We start from the raw sequence: 16,990 nt of genomic DNA on the forward strand, positions 1-16,990 counted from the left end.
AAAAAGCTCTCCTTGGATCCTCTGCCGAGGACTCACTGTTTCTGGAAGAAGAAAATCTCTACTACAGTGGTTTTAGTGCCAGTGCCAGAGACTGCAATCAAAGGAATGTTGGATTTGTCATTGACTGCAAACATCCCAAAGAAATTTTATATCTAGAATTTTGGGAATTTTTCCATTACTTGGGCAAGTCATTACTGTGCCTGCTAAACCATTTTCTGGCTAGGTTTTGTGTGTCATAGTCTGGAAAAAGGAAGTCTAAAATTGGATTGTTCCCCTTGGCCTTAGAGCATAAGTATGAAATCCGCCAATAACCTTTGTCTATGAAAGACACAGACAGGATCATTTTGCTGTTTGAGTCTTCCTCTGAATTTTGGAAATGCAGCCAAGCTGCTATGTTTCATTGACATATAATACTTCTAAAAAGGGACCAATGATACTCCTGTGAATTGAAAGAAAAAACTAATTTTTATCCTCAAGATTAAAATTTTCTCATAAGAATAAGAGAATTAAAAGAAATAGATTCAGGAAAAATTACTGTTACCTAGAGAAAACAAGAAAAATGAAAACAGGACAAAAACCACTAACTGGTTACTTGTTTTTCGTTACTCTTGCAAATAAAAAAAATCCTAGAACACTGAAAGATAATACATTTTTTAATTCCTATAACAAGTCTTCTGTGATGAAAAATATACAAGTGGTAACACACATTTTCTAATAGTTTATATTACCATTATTCAAAAATTATGTTTATCCTTTTTTATAAATCCCAAGTATCTTTAATAAATGAAAAGGAATTATATGTTTTCATAGTATATAATATATATTTATGTGATTTATATTAAATCTATCAAAAATTGTTTTTAAAAACTAAATGATATACCCACAAACATAAGTCACATCCCTTAAATAACCCTCAATACATCATTAATGAAATTACACAAACTTATATTGAATATATTTATATTTTCTACCATCTCTGTAATTATTTTGACTACAGAAAGCACAAGGATGATGCTTTGATGTCCATGTATGATCACTTTCCCACTTATAAATACCTTTTCCTTAATTAAACTGGCTCACAACTGCACTTATTTGCTAATTTTCTGCTATTTCCACAACACTGTGAGTCTGTTTGAAATTCAGCCACCTAAGTAGATATATCATTATCTAGATAAATTTACATATGACATTTCACTATGCATGTCATCTTTGGGAAAATTTTTAATAAGTAAAATAAAACGTATCCCAGAGTTCCATAGTTAAGTACTTCCTTTACAAACTGGTTTTTAAACTATGTAGGACTTAGAATAAGTTGAAAGATGAGCCATGTGTTACTAAGGACTTGACAGTTTGGAGGCCATGCCATGGAAGTGGCACCAAGTCACAAGCCAAGTGCTCAAGCAGAGGAGAGTGGGCAGCCATCTCAGAGAGAGACTTTGACAATCCACCAACTAGAAATCCAAGAGGGAAAAACTGCTAAGGCAACGAGGACAGAGTGACCAACCTGAGAAACACTAGGTTCTGACTGAATATGGAAATGAAATCCAAAGGTAGCAAATAGATTGGGAGAAAATATAATAATCAAGAGATCCTAAAAAGTATACACTGTGGAAGTACTGAGATGAAGAGAAAACAGAATCTGAAACTAGGCAGTGGAAATTGGAATGTTAAGGTTTCAGAAGTGCAATATCTGTATGAGCTGACAAAGTTCCAAGGTACAACTATGGGAATGGGTTGCTAAAATAAAGCACAGGTGAAAAGAGCTGGAATTGAGGCATCACAAAAAAATTAAATTACTTGCTAAAGGTTTCACTGCCTTAAGTGGCTGAGCAAAGACTAGAACCCAGATATGCTACTACCTCAAGCAGCACTTATTTTAACTAGCCTGAATAGTATCAGTTATATACATGTGGATCGCCCAAAAAATCCATTTTCCCAATGTGTCCTGCAATTGGCACCCAGTTTGTTTTTCTAATATGCCCCTTGGTTATGTCTTCTGGCCATATGTTTACATTAATCTCAATCTAAATAAAACAAATTGTGGAGTCATAATAATGTCCAAAGTCAAATTTTATTTTACTTTTTCAGGGGCAGAGGGGGTGGGAGATATAGTAATTTGTTCTTTTAATGCATGGTGGCATAGATAATCCAACACTTTAAGTACACCTAGACACTCAATGTTGAATCTTGTCAACTACTGATTTCAAGACAAATCACTTATTTACTCCAATAATGTTCAGAAATATAATTAAGCAATGCTTATTTTTAAGAGCTACATGACTGGAGACTAAGACTAATCTTTTTGCCAAGTAAGAAAACTTACTAAATCTATTATTCTGTAGACAGAAAATTCTTAATTTCTTAATTCTGGATCCACGTTGTATTTCCTTTAACAACAGAATGTCTTTAGGAGAAGTCACTTAGATTGTAGCAACATGAGTTTCTTCATTTATAATGTAGAAATAATAATATCTACATTGTCTAGTATTGTTAGAAGCATCAAATGACATAATATATGGAAAAACGCTTTGTCAACTATAAAATACACTATGGATTTTAAACTATTATTTTCTATAGTAATAATAAGATAATGGTTATTTCATGTCGACAGTAACTCATATATTTTAAAAGGTTATTTCATCAATATTTGTATTTTAACTTGCATTAAACTTTTCTGCAAGTATCTTACCCACCTCCTGAATTCAGGTAGCGTTTCCCAATGTGCACAATGGGATACTTGTCTGCTAGTCTTTTATCTGGCCACAGAATTCCATCTGCTGCAAAGACCACTTTGTGGTTCATCTTTTGGAACTTTTTTAGAACTTCCTCTGGACCACCAGCAAATATGACATCAAAGCTGTTTAATGATGAAACAAGAAGTTTCAAAATACACGTGTCAGAATTTAGGCACATAAAACAAGAAAAGGTCTCTAATAAAAGTCAGAATTTAGAATCCAACACAAGAGTAATACCTGTACTATTTACAGAGTATACCAATTTACCCTCAACTTAAATTATATAGATTGTATTGAATTATTAGTGTTTACATTACGTTACCAAATGAAGTCCAAATTAAAGACAGCTTTTTTAGTGCTAGACTTAATATTTTTTTCTATAATCACATATCACCAAAATTAAAATTTTTAAAATCTCAATCAAGAATAAAATTTATGTAAAGTGCAAGTAATTCAGGCTTATATTTGTAAATATCAAAATGGATAAACTTAGATGTGCTCATATTTTTGTATCTTTTTGTAACATTGGAAATTAAGACAATAAAGTAGCTGTCATTAAAAAAAAGAATTTGACTGAACAAAAATTTAAGGTTGCTGAAACTTTTTCCATTTCATTCCAGTAGCATTGTTATTTCTGTGTTTAAATACTTTAGAAAAGTTCTTTGAACCTATTTACAACTTCTGAAAGGACAAGAAATGTTTTCTACTTAAAATTATTTTGGCTATAAAAACTCAAATTGTCAATTTCTTTGTTAAAAAGAACACACAAAGGTCATAAAAATAATTCTCATAGGAATTCAGTCCATTTAAAGGTGAATAATAAAATAAAACTTTCCACATTTAACTGTGGTAAATACCCCTGGGGCCTGCAAAAACTGTAAGATTCTACCTTATGTAGTCATATTGAGGCCTCTACCAGACATGCCAGTGTTTGATCTCCACTAGATCACTGAGATTTTTGCAAGTGTTTCTTTTTGTCCTTCTGTACTCCTGGTTGCTTTTTGTTTCTTTTCTTTTCTTTTTTCTTTTTTTATTTTTTGAGACAAGGTCTTGCTCTGCTGCCTGGGCAGGAGAGCAGTGGTGTCATCATAGCTCACCGCAACCTCTAACACCTGGGCTCAAGCTATCACTCCACCTCAGCCTCCTGAGTGGCTGATAGTACAGGTGTGTGCCACCATGCCCGGCTGATTTTTTCTATTTTTTCATGGAGATGAGGGTCTTGCTAGGTTGCTCAGGCTGGTATTGAACTCCTGGCTTCAAGTGATTCTCTCACCTCAGCCTCCCAAAGTGCTGGGATGACAGGCTGTGAGCCACCGTGCCTGACCTTCTATGTTCCCTGTTTCTGTGGCACCATCAACCACACAATCACTCAGGTTGAAATTCTTTTATCCAGCTTTGACTGCTCCCTTTCCATGGCCTCTCTCTTCAAATCTTTTGCCTAATCCTACTGATTCATCTACTTAATCTATTTTGCATTCAAATCCTCTCCAACTCCTACTAGAAGGCACTGGCCTAGATTAGTTCAAAAACCCTACAGGCTTCCACATTACTTATCTCCTCCCCTCTTATAATTAGGACTGTCTGAAAATCTCTCCTAAAAACCCATTCTGTGCCAGTCCCCAGACTGGATCAGTCTTTTCAACTATGGCCTAAAGCAACAATCAGCAAATATTATTAATATTTACTCTCCAGCCTTTTACAGAAAATATTTTAGGCTTTGAGGGCCACATGGTCTCTGTCGCAATGACTATACTCTGCTGTTATCGTGCAAAAGCAGCTATAGACAGTAACGTAAACAAATGAGCATAACTATGTTTCGATAAAACTTTTTACAAAAACAGGCAGCAATATGGGCCATAGTTTACTGACCTTTGGCCTATAGAAGGAATTCTAAATGAATCAGCCTCACATTAATAATAGTCTATTAAATAACTTATTCCAATGCCAAACTGAATTATTTGATCTGTCATCTATGCCTTCACTCATGATGTCACCACTGCTTAGGACATCTTTTCCCAATTGGGTCCAAACCATTTACCTTCAACGTCCATTCCATATGCCACCTCCTTTATAAACTCCTCCTTGATAAGCTTAATTGGAAAGATCATTTTCCTTCTCTTAATTCCCACAGCTCTTTTCCTTTCCCTTTCATTGAACATTTTACTTTCTGCTCTTTGTGCTAAGACTGTCTATCTTATACTAGATTGACTATCCCTCCTTCATATGCTAGATCCATATCTTGATTCGTCTGTATATCCCCTTAGCCTTGTATTTTGAAGACAGTCAATAAATACTGGTTGAAGAAATGAGTGAATGAATGAAGGAATTATCCCTAGTCTCACCAAGAAGCAAAAGCTCCCAGGTAGTCAAAAAAGAAAGCAATGGAAGTGTTCCCTAACCTTATTTGTTATTTTTCCCCAATCCAATGCTTTCTTCATCATCAGTAGAATAAATTTCAGCAAAAAATCATATTCATCCAAACTATTAGCAGCTACTGTATAAAAGTTTAAATAAAGTCTAATGAAACTAAAGTACAGAAGTAGCTCCACACCTGATAATTCTGTCTTTCATCATATCATCACTCCAAATACATGTCTATATTTCCAGAGATAATTAACACCACAAACCAATCCTATGGAGCCACTCTAACTCCCCCCAAACACACACCCACACACACACATGGTTGAAAATGCCCACCTACACAGTTCTGACTTTGCACGATAAATTATAATAAAATTGTAGTGACATATTTAAATTTATCTTAGGAATTTTGAAGGGAAGGAAAAGGAATTAGCTAGTATTTTAGAAGCAATTACTACTATTTAGCAGTAATTTAGAATTAGCTAAATATTGAACTGTCCTTGCATTCTTGGGATAAATCACATTTAATAATGGTGTATTATGTTTCTGATGTGCTATTGGAAAGGAAATTAGCATATCAAAGGGATGCCCCATGTTTATTGCAGCACTATTCATAATAGCAAAGATACAGAAACAACCTAAATGCCCATGAACGGATAAACGGACAAATAAAGTGTAGTATGTATACACAATGGAATACTATTTGACCATAAAAAGGAATGAAATCCTGTCATTTGCAGCAATATGGATGGAACTGGAGGTCATCATATGAAATGAAATAAGCCAAGCACAAAAGACAAACATTACATGTTCTCATTCATATGTGGAAGCTATAAAGTTGATCTCATATAGGTGGAGGGTAGAATGACAGTTACCAGAGGCTGGGAAGGATATGGGGTGGAGTTTGGGGGGAATGAAAAGAGGTTGATTAATGTGCAAAAACATACATTAAATAAAAGGAATAAGTTCTAACATTCTATAGCACAGCAGGGTGACTATAGTTAACAACGATGCATTATATATTTAAAAGTAGCTAAAGGGGAGGTTTTGAAATGTTCCCAACACACAGACCTAATAAATGCTCAAGGTGATGGATATCATAAATACCCTGACTTGGTCATTACACATTCTGTGCATGTAACAAAATATCAGATGTATCCCATAAATATGTACAAATATTATGTACCAATAAAAAGCTAAATATTACTTGGGGGATTTTCCTCCAAATGGAATACACTTTCACTTCCTGAATATGAAATCCTTGCTGAGGCAGGGTAGAGGTGGGAGTCAATGAGAACACTGCCTCACCGAAGGACTGCCTCCTCCAGACTGTTTTAACGAGAGTGGCCCAAGGCTGCAACAACACCTAACATAAACGGCAGCCAAGGGGGGGAGGGTGGCAAAGACAGAAAGCCAGTCAAGCTGCTATCTACGGTACCGTAAGTCATCCACTACTTGTTTCTGGGTCAATCTCTTTACTTGTGAAATGATACAATAAATTAAATGACAATTTCCCTCTAGTTTAAAAATCATAGTTAAGTTTATCTCTATGACATTAGCACTTTCAAATCTGATATATATTTAGTGCAGTGTTCATTGAATCAATGAAGAAATAAAGAAATCTTTTTTTAATCCCTAGCATCTATTATGACGTACGACAACATGCCAAATACAACACATACAGATATGTTGAGAAAGAAGTATATCCAAAGTGCAGGATTTCTGTCCCAGTCAGTCCCCCAACCACAGCAGCTAGTACCACATATTACATATCCAGCCATAGCAACTAGCACCGTATTTTGAACATAAAAAATATTTAATACACATCTAGAAGAGCGAAATTCAAAAAGTAGATGATGTAGTTTTGGAATACATACACACGCACAATAGTCAGAAAAAATAATCACATATGAGAATACTCCAGGTACAATCAATCTAAACATACATGAATAGCTAACACTTCTTTTGTAAATCATCTGATCTTTCCTTATTCCAACGTAACCACTAATAGGCTCAGTCAATTCTCAGTAAATATTAGCAAGAACATATGAACGATTTGAAAAAAACAAAAATCACTCATTTTCTACTTAATTTCTAAACACACTTTACAATATTCTGAATGAGCCAGAAAGCAGTGCAATATATTTGATGAAGAAGAAAGAACAAAACAGTATAAAAACTGGAATCCATAATGTGTTTTGGCTTTCATTCATACTAATATAATACAATGTTTTCCATTGTTAATGACTGGATTCTTTGTGACTACACACTTAAATTGTCATCATTGCTGGGGATTGGGGGTGTGGTCAATCAAATAAATCTGCCATTGTTAGTTAAAATTATAGATGTTGTATTTCAAAAGCTTTGCTTTCAGAAACTTTTCATTCTGTCTTCTGTATAAATTATGCAAAACAATATGAAAGGCAGACATAGGAATTTAATATGAATTATGAGAGGCAGAAAATGTTTATTTCTTAGACTACAAATAGGATAGGATCTGGTCACCTTTAGAATAACAAAAATAAATTATACTTCTTAAACAATAAAAAAAATCATAAAAATAATACTTTTAAAACAATTAACAAAGTGGCCCAACAAAATATATAATCTTTCACAATTTTCTAAAAGTAAATAATTCTAAAGAGATTATGCCAACATTCATGTCTTTTTTGAAGATATATATTCTTCTTCCACATTAGGTTTGTTCAGTTTTGTTTGCAGAATTATTATGATATAAATGAGAATTCCTTGAGGGTGATATCTGTTTTTATCTCTTTTTCTGTAGTGTTAAGTTCAATGCCTGGATCACATTTTATCCTCAATACATGTATACTGAATGCAGAGTGAAAAATTTGCCCACTGATCTCACTTTTTCAGCAAAATAACATTCAATGAGAAAACAAAAGAAACAAAAATTGGTTGACATATGAAAGATAAGAAGCAATAGCATCATATTTATACTTTCTAATCAAAATTCAATTTTTTAATAATTTCAATCCTTTGATACTTAGAAAATTTGAATGTTTTTCTGCCTTTAGAAGGCATCCTATTTCTCCAAATGAACAAAGAGAAACAACCTAAAAAAATTGTTTCAAACCATCCACCATAGTTCTCTCTTATTGTAAGGTCTGTTTCTTCTTGTAGTGCAATTCACCATTACTCAATATCTACCGATTCCTTGCTATTGCCCCCTGGAAATATGTAAATCAGGTATGGCTCCTGGTTTTACTGTGTGGAACACACAAACAATTACAATTCAGCATGATAACTGAAGAAAAGCTCTCCATATACAATCAAAATGATAAAGCACACTGGTGATTAGCAGGAACTTGTGTGACTGAAATTATCCCTCCATTTATATCCATTATTTATTTATCTTGAACCAACCTCCTAGACCAAAACTATTAAAATAATGACTTCACTTTATATTCAATTTAGTTATACATATATATGTACACACACATATATACACACACACATATATGCACACACACACACATATATATGATATATATATCCACTTTTGTAGTATACCATCGACTACCATTCTAGGATTGTTCTTTTTTTTAATTTCGTTTTCCTTCCTGCTATCTTTAGTTGGCAATAGCCAATTATTTATCTTACCTCAAACTCACAATCATCTTGAAACAAATACCTCAATAAACTGGGGGAGTTTCTATATACAAAAATCTTTGAATAGATATTTTCATAAAGGAAATATTCTTTTTTTATAAGGCCAACAACCACCACCAAATAATTCCTAAGTGTCACTAATTTTTCACCCCTCTTTTACCCTTTTGGTTATTTTCTCACAATCCCTGCATTTTTCCACAAGACAGACATGGTAGGTGATGATGGAGAACATATTAATGACTCTGCTGGGACAACATCTTGGTTGAGTTGGGCATCCAAGTTTTCACCTGGCTGGCTGTTCTCACAGGAGGAGTTGTCAGAACTTTTGACTATTTGGTTCACTGATATATCCCAAAGACTAATTGTGTCTGGAAGACAATGGGACTTCTATTAAAATTTTATTGTCCTTTCTGTCAAGTTGGGTCTTAAATAATCATCTAAATAAACAAACCCAACCTCAAGCAGGCTTTAGCTATCTCATAGTATCTCTTTTCTCATTAGAAACAAATAGGCCCCTCACTATACCAGGTACCCACAAGGCTAAAGCTTAGATTGGGAGAGAGTGGAGGATGGAGGTGGGAGGGAAGGGTAGAGGAAAGGAGTTCTTCCTAAAATCCAAAAGGAGGCTTAGGAATCTGGAATCATTGTTGACTCATATGCGGTAACTTTTACAAGGAGAATCTGCCTTAGAGCCAAAATCAAAATGTACATGTGGCAAGTTCAACTTAACTAATACGGTTGTTTGAAATCCATGGTAATTTTAAACCAAAACATACTCAACGTTTCATCTAAATAGCTATGATAATGAGCTTATTCTTTTTCTAAAGGTAAAAATATATAATAATAGATGCTGTAGAAAAATTCCCAGCACACAAGCTAACAGCTACCACATCATACTTCATCTTGCAAGAATAGGTAACCATAGATAGAATTTATTTATTTTTTTTGTCTAGGTGATAACAGGAAAATTCTAAAGATGCAAGTTTTATGGATCCTTTCAAAACTTTTAAGTGTTGATGGCACTGGGACTTTATGTATCTATTTTCATTTCGAAATTTACGCCTTTCTTATTTACATACTTGCATAAAAATTACTCTTCATCTACAAATAATTGTGTCTTTGCATTTTCAAATTAAGAAAAAATATTAAAAAAAAGACTTTGCTATGTTACAGGGAGAAATTAAGGGGGATTTGAAGAAAAGATGTGACAACTATTAACTTATGACAACTTGACCTTATTATAAAAATCATAACTGTAAGAAGACAGTAAAGAAAGACAGTAGATACTTCAAATAAATTAGAAGAGTGAAATATTATATTAAAAGCTATTTATATTGGAAAGGTTCTTCTTTCTTAATAACATAGACTTCCTTATGTCTCACTTGTATTTATAACCCTATATGATTTATTTTCTCCTGGTTGACCAGAATCCATTAAGTTACCCTTCTCAATCGAAAAGCTCAGCATGATCTTTAACTGAAGATTAAAACATTAATTTCACAAAAATGTTAGTTTGTGACATTTCTCCATTAGTGTTTATGGTAACTCATCAACTTTGATCATATCATTAGGTCAAACCATGGTTATATAACTATGAGTAATATCTACTTTTTAAAATGATTTCTTGTCAATAAAATAATTCAATACATAATCTACAAATATAAATTTTGACTCTTAAAAAATAATTTAATATAGATTTTAAAATCCACAGAGTATTTCTCTTACCATTCAGTAAACAAGACAACCAGATCATCTTGATGGGCATAATGTTCCATGACTTCTTTCATTAATCTTACTTTCTGGCCCCCTCCAATACTATTAATTCCATAACCACCTCTCCACTCTTCTCCTTGACCAAGGACCTATAAACAAAATCAACATTTCATCCCTAAGCAAAACTCAAATGATGATACTACAATGAAAAACTGAAAGACACCAGCCACTTTCACCGTATTGCACTAAACCAGTCTTTAAATGTTTCATTAAAGCATGATGCTAGAAATAAAATAAAAAAACAAACTTGATGCCTAAGTCAGGTCATAATTCTTCAATGGAAATGCCATTTCTAATTTTGCCATTTTCAATTTTGCCATTTCAAAAGCTAAAAGCTAATTCAAGGAGGTGGACTCAAACAGTATTTCTCATATTTTAGTATTCACTCCTTTTTGGTCAGACCAAAATGAAAGAGAAAAATGAAGAAACCTTCCATATCACTTTTTTCAATCTGGCAGGAAATCTGTATGATCAAAACTGAAAGCCCTTAACTCCTGGATTGGGCCCTTAAGCAATTTTCCTACTGAACCAAAATGGATTGTTCATGATATTGCAGAGCATATCAAGAAAAACGTCACTTTTTTTACCTCATTAATTTTTAAACTTACATAATATTTAAAAGCTTAGTAAGAATTTATCAATGCAAGAAATTGCCTAAGCCCAGTAAATTGGAGCTAAACCTGTAGTCTCTCTCTTCACACTTTGCCTTAGCCTCAGCAGCTGCCTTCTGAATTGGAAATACACTGTTGACACACTTGGCTCTGAGGGATGTGAACAAATGTGAACCTGTAAGAGCCAATTCTTCAAAATGAATCGTAAGTGGCTAACTGGGCCTAAATTGTAAGTAGAGCCAAATGGCCATTTGCAAACTAGAGGTTACACAGGTAATCTGAGTTCTCTGAAAACCCATACCCCGACTGGAAACTTTGAGAATTCATCTGAACCAACTAATAAGAGCTCACCTGAACTAACTATTCAGGACTCAAGTCCATCAACCAATCAGAACTCAGAGGTGGTGGCCAATCAGAACTAAGCAAGTCTGAATTCTTCATTTGCACAAATGGGACTGAACCCTACTATTATTCTCTGCAAGGCACCTCCCCCTCCACCCCCAACTATTCACTGGAATGGTCTCTTTCCTCTAAGTTCCTTTTCAGAGAAATTTTGTTCACAAAAATTAAGAAGTACAATATGTGCCCCTCCCTCTTCACACACACCTTTTATCTTAGTTTCATCTGAAGTTGCCAAGATAATAATCTATTAGAAGATCTGGGAAATTAAGGGGGAAAGAAATTAAAAATAAATACAAAAAGAAAGGAATAAAATAAATTTAGGAAATAAATACTATTAGTTGCAATTGTACTTAACACTAAGCCAAATATAAATCTGGCTGACAAAGCTTGTGGGGCTCTCAGTCTCAAATCTCTTACAACTTCATCACTGCCTATATTGAAGGTTGGTGGGGAAATGCCTCCCAAGAAAACTCAAGCTGCTGTGGATCTAGAGTCAAACTGGGGCTAATCAAGTAGAATTATTAGTTCTTGCCCCCTGAGATTTGTTACACAACCCATCTTGATTCTCTAATTCTGAAGTATTAATAATACTAGGCCCAACCACATCTGAGAGCCTACTTTGTGCAGTACACTATGCTAAGCACTACTCTCTATGTTCTTGGTTGTCAGAATTTAGTGTACATCAGAATCACGTGAAGAGCTTTTTATAACACACACTACTGGGTATCACTCCGAGAATTTATGATTCAGCTGGTCTCAGGTGGAGCCTGAGCAATGTTCTTTCTAAATAGTGTCTAGCTCATACACATGTTGATGGTCTGGAGTCGAATTTTCCGAAGGACTCAATTACATGAGGGAAGATAGCAGGAGGATCATAAACTCCTGAGTTCATCAAGTGGGGCTGGGATCCAAGATTTGATACTTTATAGCCATGGACTATGTGGCAAGTTTTCCTCACCCATAAACAAAGTAATATCTACCTTATGTGGTTCACATAATGAATTAACAGAATACCACGTGTAAAGTTCCTAACAAAGTACCTTGCAGGTATGAAACATTCCAATCTCTCCCCAGTCTGAACTCTAGATCAGACTGGGAAGATCCTCCCACTAGATTTCAGCATAATTTTATCCTATTTTTTTCTATTACTTCCATAGTGTCTCCAATCAGTGCATACTCTACTATTAATATATTCATCATCGATCCTATTTCTAACATTTTTTTCGTTTATGCTATATTAAACATCTAGTTGTTATCACTAGATCTCTTCTCCAGCAAAGTTTAGACTCTTTAATAGTTGTTATATATTAGCAACTGTACCTACTCTTTTCCAGTAGTTATGTAATGAATACTACCTTTTTTCTATACTATAATACATACTCAAACAGCTCAGTTTTTCCCAAGTATAATCTTCATCTTTTTTAAAAGTTTTTTTAAATTTCCTACATACTGTCTCATTCTCAATTTATTTGTAGAAAAGATCTTGTTGACAGATCCTTCTTTCTATTATTGTAAAAAACAAATAAATGAATAAAAAAGGCAGGCCTCTTATAGCTCAGTTTAAGTTCTATCAACTTCCTCAAGTTTCTTCTGATCACTTATCAATAAGATGGTCACTGGAGATAAATTTTCTAAAACCCTTTTATACTTTTATAATATTACAAAATTCCTCTAAAACAAACAAAAAAAGCAATTCTCCATAATGGACAGAAAAGGCAAACCCTTCACAGTCACGTTTCCAATTCTCTGTGAACAAACAAACATACTATGACAAATAAACCTATTACAGAAAAAATTATTCAAATTCAGTGAAAATAATTACTGTCAAATCTTAGTTATATTGTGTTTGTACATGACCCACCCCCCAAAAATTATATATATATACATATACAAATACATATTAATATATTTATCTGTTGTATATGATAGAACACGTTTATATAAAGCATTAGCAAAAATTAAGAAATAATCGTCTGTGTGGCAAAGTATTAATAAGACCTAAATGTGTCTTTAAAATTGTATATAAACTAATAGCAATTATATAACTGAATTTTACCTTCATTGTAGTGTTGCTATTATAAAAAATGTACTTTAGACACACATTCTAATATGGATTAAAGGATATACCATACCTTCACAGTATAATTGAAATATCTGGCTGACTGCATAAATCGATGGAATCCATCAGTTTCTTTTGTTGCTACAGTTATTACTAATAATTTATCTGCAAAGACAGAAGGAAATAACATAAGAAGGTTTACCAAGAAGTTAAATACTAACACTTTACAACTCACTAAAGTGATTAGAAAATTCATTAAACTAATGGGAATGTTCTGGTTTGTTGATCTACATAAGACTAAACAAAAATGCTGCTGAAAAAATAGGCAATTCAAATTGGTTTATTACTGCCAAATGATTAACCATCAAACGACAAAGTAATTTAATGGTAAAAAAAAAGTGCATTATCACTTAAGGAAATGAATGTTCTCATTTCAACATTAAGAGAAAAATCTTCCATAAAATGCACATTTTGTTAAATCTGTAAAGATTAAGACTCTCCTAGGTATTATCTGCTCAACCAGCTTCACTGCCACCTATAAATCATCCTGGTTTATGACACATAGTTAAAATGTGTGCAAATTACATTTTTCTAAACACTTGACCTATGCAAAAAAAAAAAAAGAGCCAACCATAAGTCTGATCCTAATTCTCTAAAATAAATTGTGATAAATTGGAGAAAATATTTAGAAACATAATCTTAATTTTTTCCTTTAATTAATTTTTATATGAAAAGTCCTTAAAGCTACAATAATTACATGAGTTATTTATGCAATGTTTTTTCTTTAAAGAATAAGTGTAATCACAGATTTAGAAAAAATAATTATACACTTTGTATGGAACCAGAGAAGACCCCAGATAGCAAAAGCAATCTTAAGCAATAAAAACAAAATGGGAGGTATTGATTTGCCAGACTTCAAACTATACTACAAAGCTGTGGTTCTTAAAACTGCTTGGTATTGGCACAAGGGCAGGGACACAGACCAGTGGAACAGAACAGAAAACCCAAATATAAAACCATCCTCATATAACCATCTAATCTTTGACAAAATAGACAAAAACATACTCTGGGGACAAGAGTCCCTATTCAATAAATGGTGCTGGGAAAACTGGATAGCCACATGTAGAAGACTGAAACAGGACCCACAGATTTCACCTCTCACAAAAATCAAATCACGGTGGATAACAGATTTAAACCTTAAATGGGAAACAATTAGAATTCTAGAAGAAAATGTAGGAAAGACTCTTACAGACATTGGTCTAGGCAAAGAATTTATGAAGAAAACCCCTAAGGCAATCGCAGCAACAAAAAAATAAACTACTGGGACCTGATTAAATTAAAAAGCTTCTGCACAGCCAAAGAAACAGTCATGAAAATAAACAGACAGCCTACAGAATGGGAAAAAATTTTCGCATACTACACATCAGATAAAAGACTGATAACAAGAATCTATTTAGAACTCAGGAAAATCAGCAAGAAAAAATCAAACAATCCTATCAAAAAGTGGGCAAAGGACATGAATAGAAATTTTTCAAAAGAAGACATAAGAATGGCCAAAAAACGTATCAAAAAATGCTCAACATCCCTAATCATCAGGGAAATGCAAATCAAAACCACAATGAGATACCACTTAACTCCAGTGAGAATGGCCTTTATCAAAAAATCCCAAAACAACACATGTTGGCGTGGATGCGGAGAGACAGGAACACTCATACACTGCTGGTGGGAATGCAAACTAGTGCAACCCCTATGGAAAGCAATATGGAGATACCTTCAACAGATTCAAGTAGACCTACCATTTGATCCAGCAATCCCATTATTGGGCATATACCCAGAAGAACAAAAGTCATTCTTTAACAAAGACACCTGTACCCGAATGTTCATAGCAGCACAATTTACAATCGCAAAGATGTGGAAACAACCCAAGTGCCCATCGATCCACGAATGGATTAGTAAACTGTGGTATATGTATACCATGGAGTACCACTCAGCTATAAGAAATAACGATGATACGACATCTCTTTGGTTCTCCTGGAGAGAGCTGGAACCCATTATACTAAGTGAAGTATCCAAAGAATGGAAAAACAAGCATCACATGTACTCACCAGAAAACTGGTTTCCCTGATCACCACCTAAATGTACATCAGGGAAGAATACCAATTGGATATCAGACTGGGATGGGGGTGGGGGGAGGGGGTGAGTGTATGCCTACATGATGAGTGCGTTGCACACCCTCTGGGGAATGGTCATGCTTGAAGGTGCAGGCCCGGGGAGGTGGGGGGGGGGAGGGGATGGAGGTATGACTACATGATGAGTGCCAGGCGCACTGTCTGGAGAATGAGAACAGACGCGCTTGGGACTCTGACTCGGGGGGATGGGTGGGACATGGAAAATGTATATAACCTAAACTTATGTACCCCCATGATGAGCTGAAATAAAAAGGAAAAAAAAAAAAAAAAGAATAAGTGTAATCAAAATCACCACTGCCCTAATAAACATACAGCTTTTAACTCCCATTCTATAATGATAACACACCTTCTCAGAAGTAGGTAGATTTAAGGAGTTATTTCAAAATACCTGTAGAAGCTACTGAGGATAATGCTTATCAGGAAAAGGCATATTGGAAAATGTATAAAAGAAACAAGTGTATCAGCAATTGCCAAAGGGCCTAAGATATATACTCTTTTTTAATTTGAAGATTTAAGAGGATCCATGGACTAAGAAAGCAAAACTAGCATCTTTTCTACATTCTAGGCACTGACTAGTAACACTTGATCCTCACCTGCCTTCTATTAAAAAGAAAAAATTCAGAAGTTGTTGAGTGTCCTTTAAACAACAATCATTGCACATAGCATTAATGCATTAAAGGAATTAGTTAAAAATAATATCATATGAACCAAGGTAATTCTCCACCAAATTCTGAAAATAACTAAAACGATATAAATAAGCACAATACACATAAAGAAATAAATTCACACATTCATTAGTCAACCCCCCCAAAAAGGAAAAACATTTCCATGAAGATATTAACATTTTTAGATTTTTTTTTAAGAAAAAGGTATTTCTTATGTAACTTTCACCACAAGAAATAAATATTCCAGGAAATATAAAGTCATTTTCACTGAAGTTGTCACGGTTCTAGTAAATATACTTTAAGAATACTTTTTAAATTAACTATTATTTTTAAAAAATAAAATTTCATTTATAAAGTTTCAAACAGGGCTTGACTGACCAATAAAATTTCACATATTACCATTCATAATAAAGGTTGAAATAGAGAGAGTATCAGATTTTATTTTATAGGAGTAAAATACATACTATTTGGAGGCTCTTTTCTCTGTAATAAAATTGCTCTATTTAAAGATAACTTTCTTACTTAAGTTGTTCTACAGAAGTCTTAAGAATTAACCACAAAT

At 33.9% G+C, this 16,990-nt stretch overlaps 1 protein-coding gene across 4 annotated transcripts in view; it reads right to left on the reverse strand.

Annotated features, from left to right (window-relative positions):
• The window catches only part of PLOD2 (procollagen-lysine,2-oxoglutarate 5-dioxygenase 2), an 88,737-nt gene that overhangs the window by 32,677 nt on the left and 39,070 nt on the right, over nucleotides 1-16,990 (reverse strand). For 3 of the 4 annotated variants that reach the window (XM_045539407.1, XM_045539406.1, XM_045539408.1), the window contains exons 2-4: nucleotides 13,648-13,739; nucleotides 10,455-10,591; nucleotides 2,694-2,857 (exon numbers count right to left, since the gene is read on the reverse strand). In XM_045539407.1, the coding sequence (XP_045395363.1) occupies nucleotides 2,694-2,857; nucleotides 10,455-10,591; nucleotides 13,648-13,739 (393 nt within the window). Of the gene's footprint in view, nucleotides 1-2,693; nucleotides 2,858-10,454; nucleotides 10,592-11,719; nucleotides 11,770-13,647; nucleotides 13,740-16,990 lie in introns of those variants that run through there. The other variant, XM_045539409.1, reaches the window with a different exon arrangement.

Source organism: Lemur catta, chromosome 1, assembly GCF_020740605.2.
Source record: "Lemur catta isolate mLemCat1 chromosome 1, mLemCat1.pri, whole genome shotgun sequence".
NCBI classification, from domain to species: Eukaryota; Metazoa; Chordata; class Mammalia; order Primates; family Lemuridae; genus Lemur; species Lemur catta.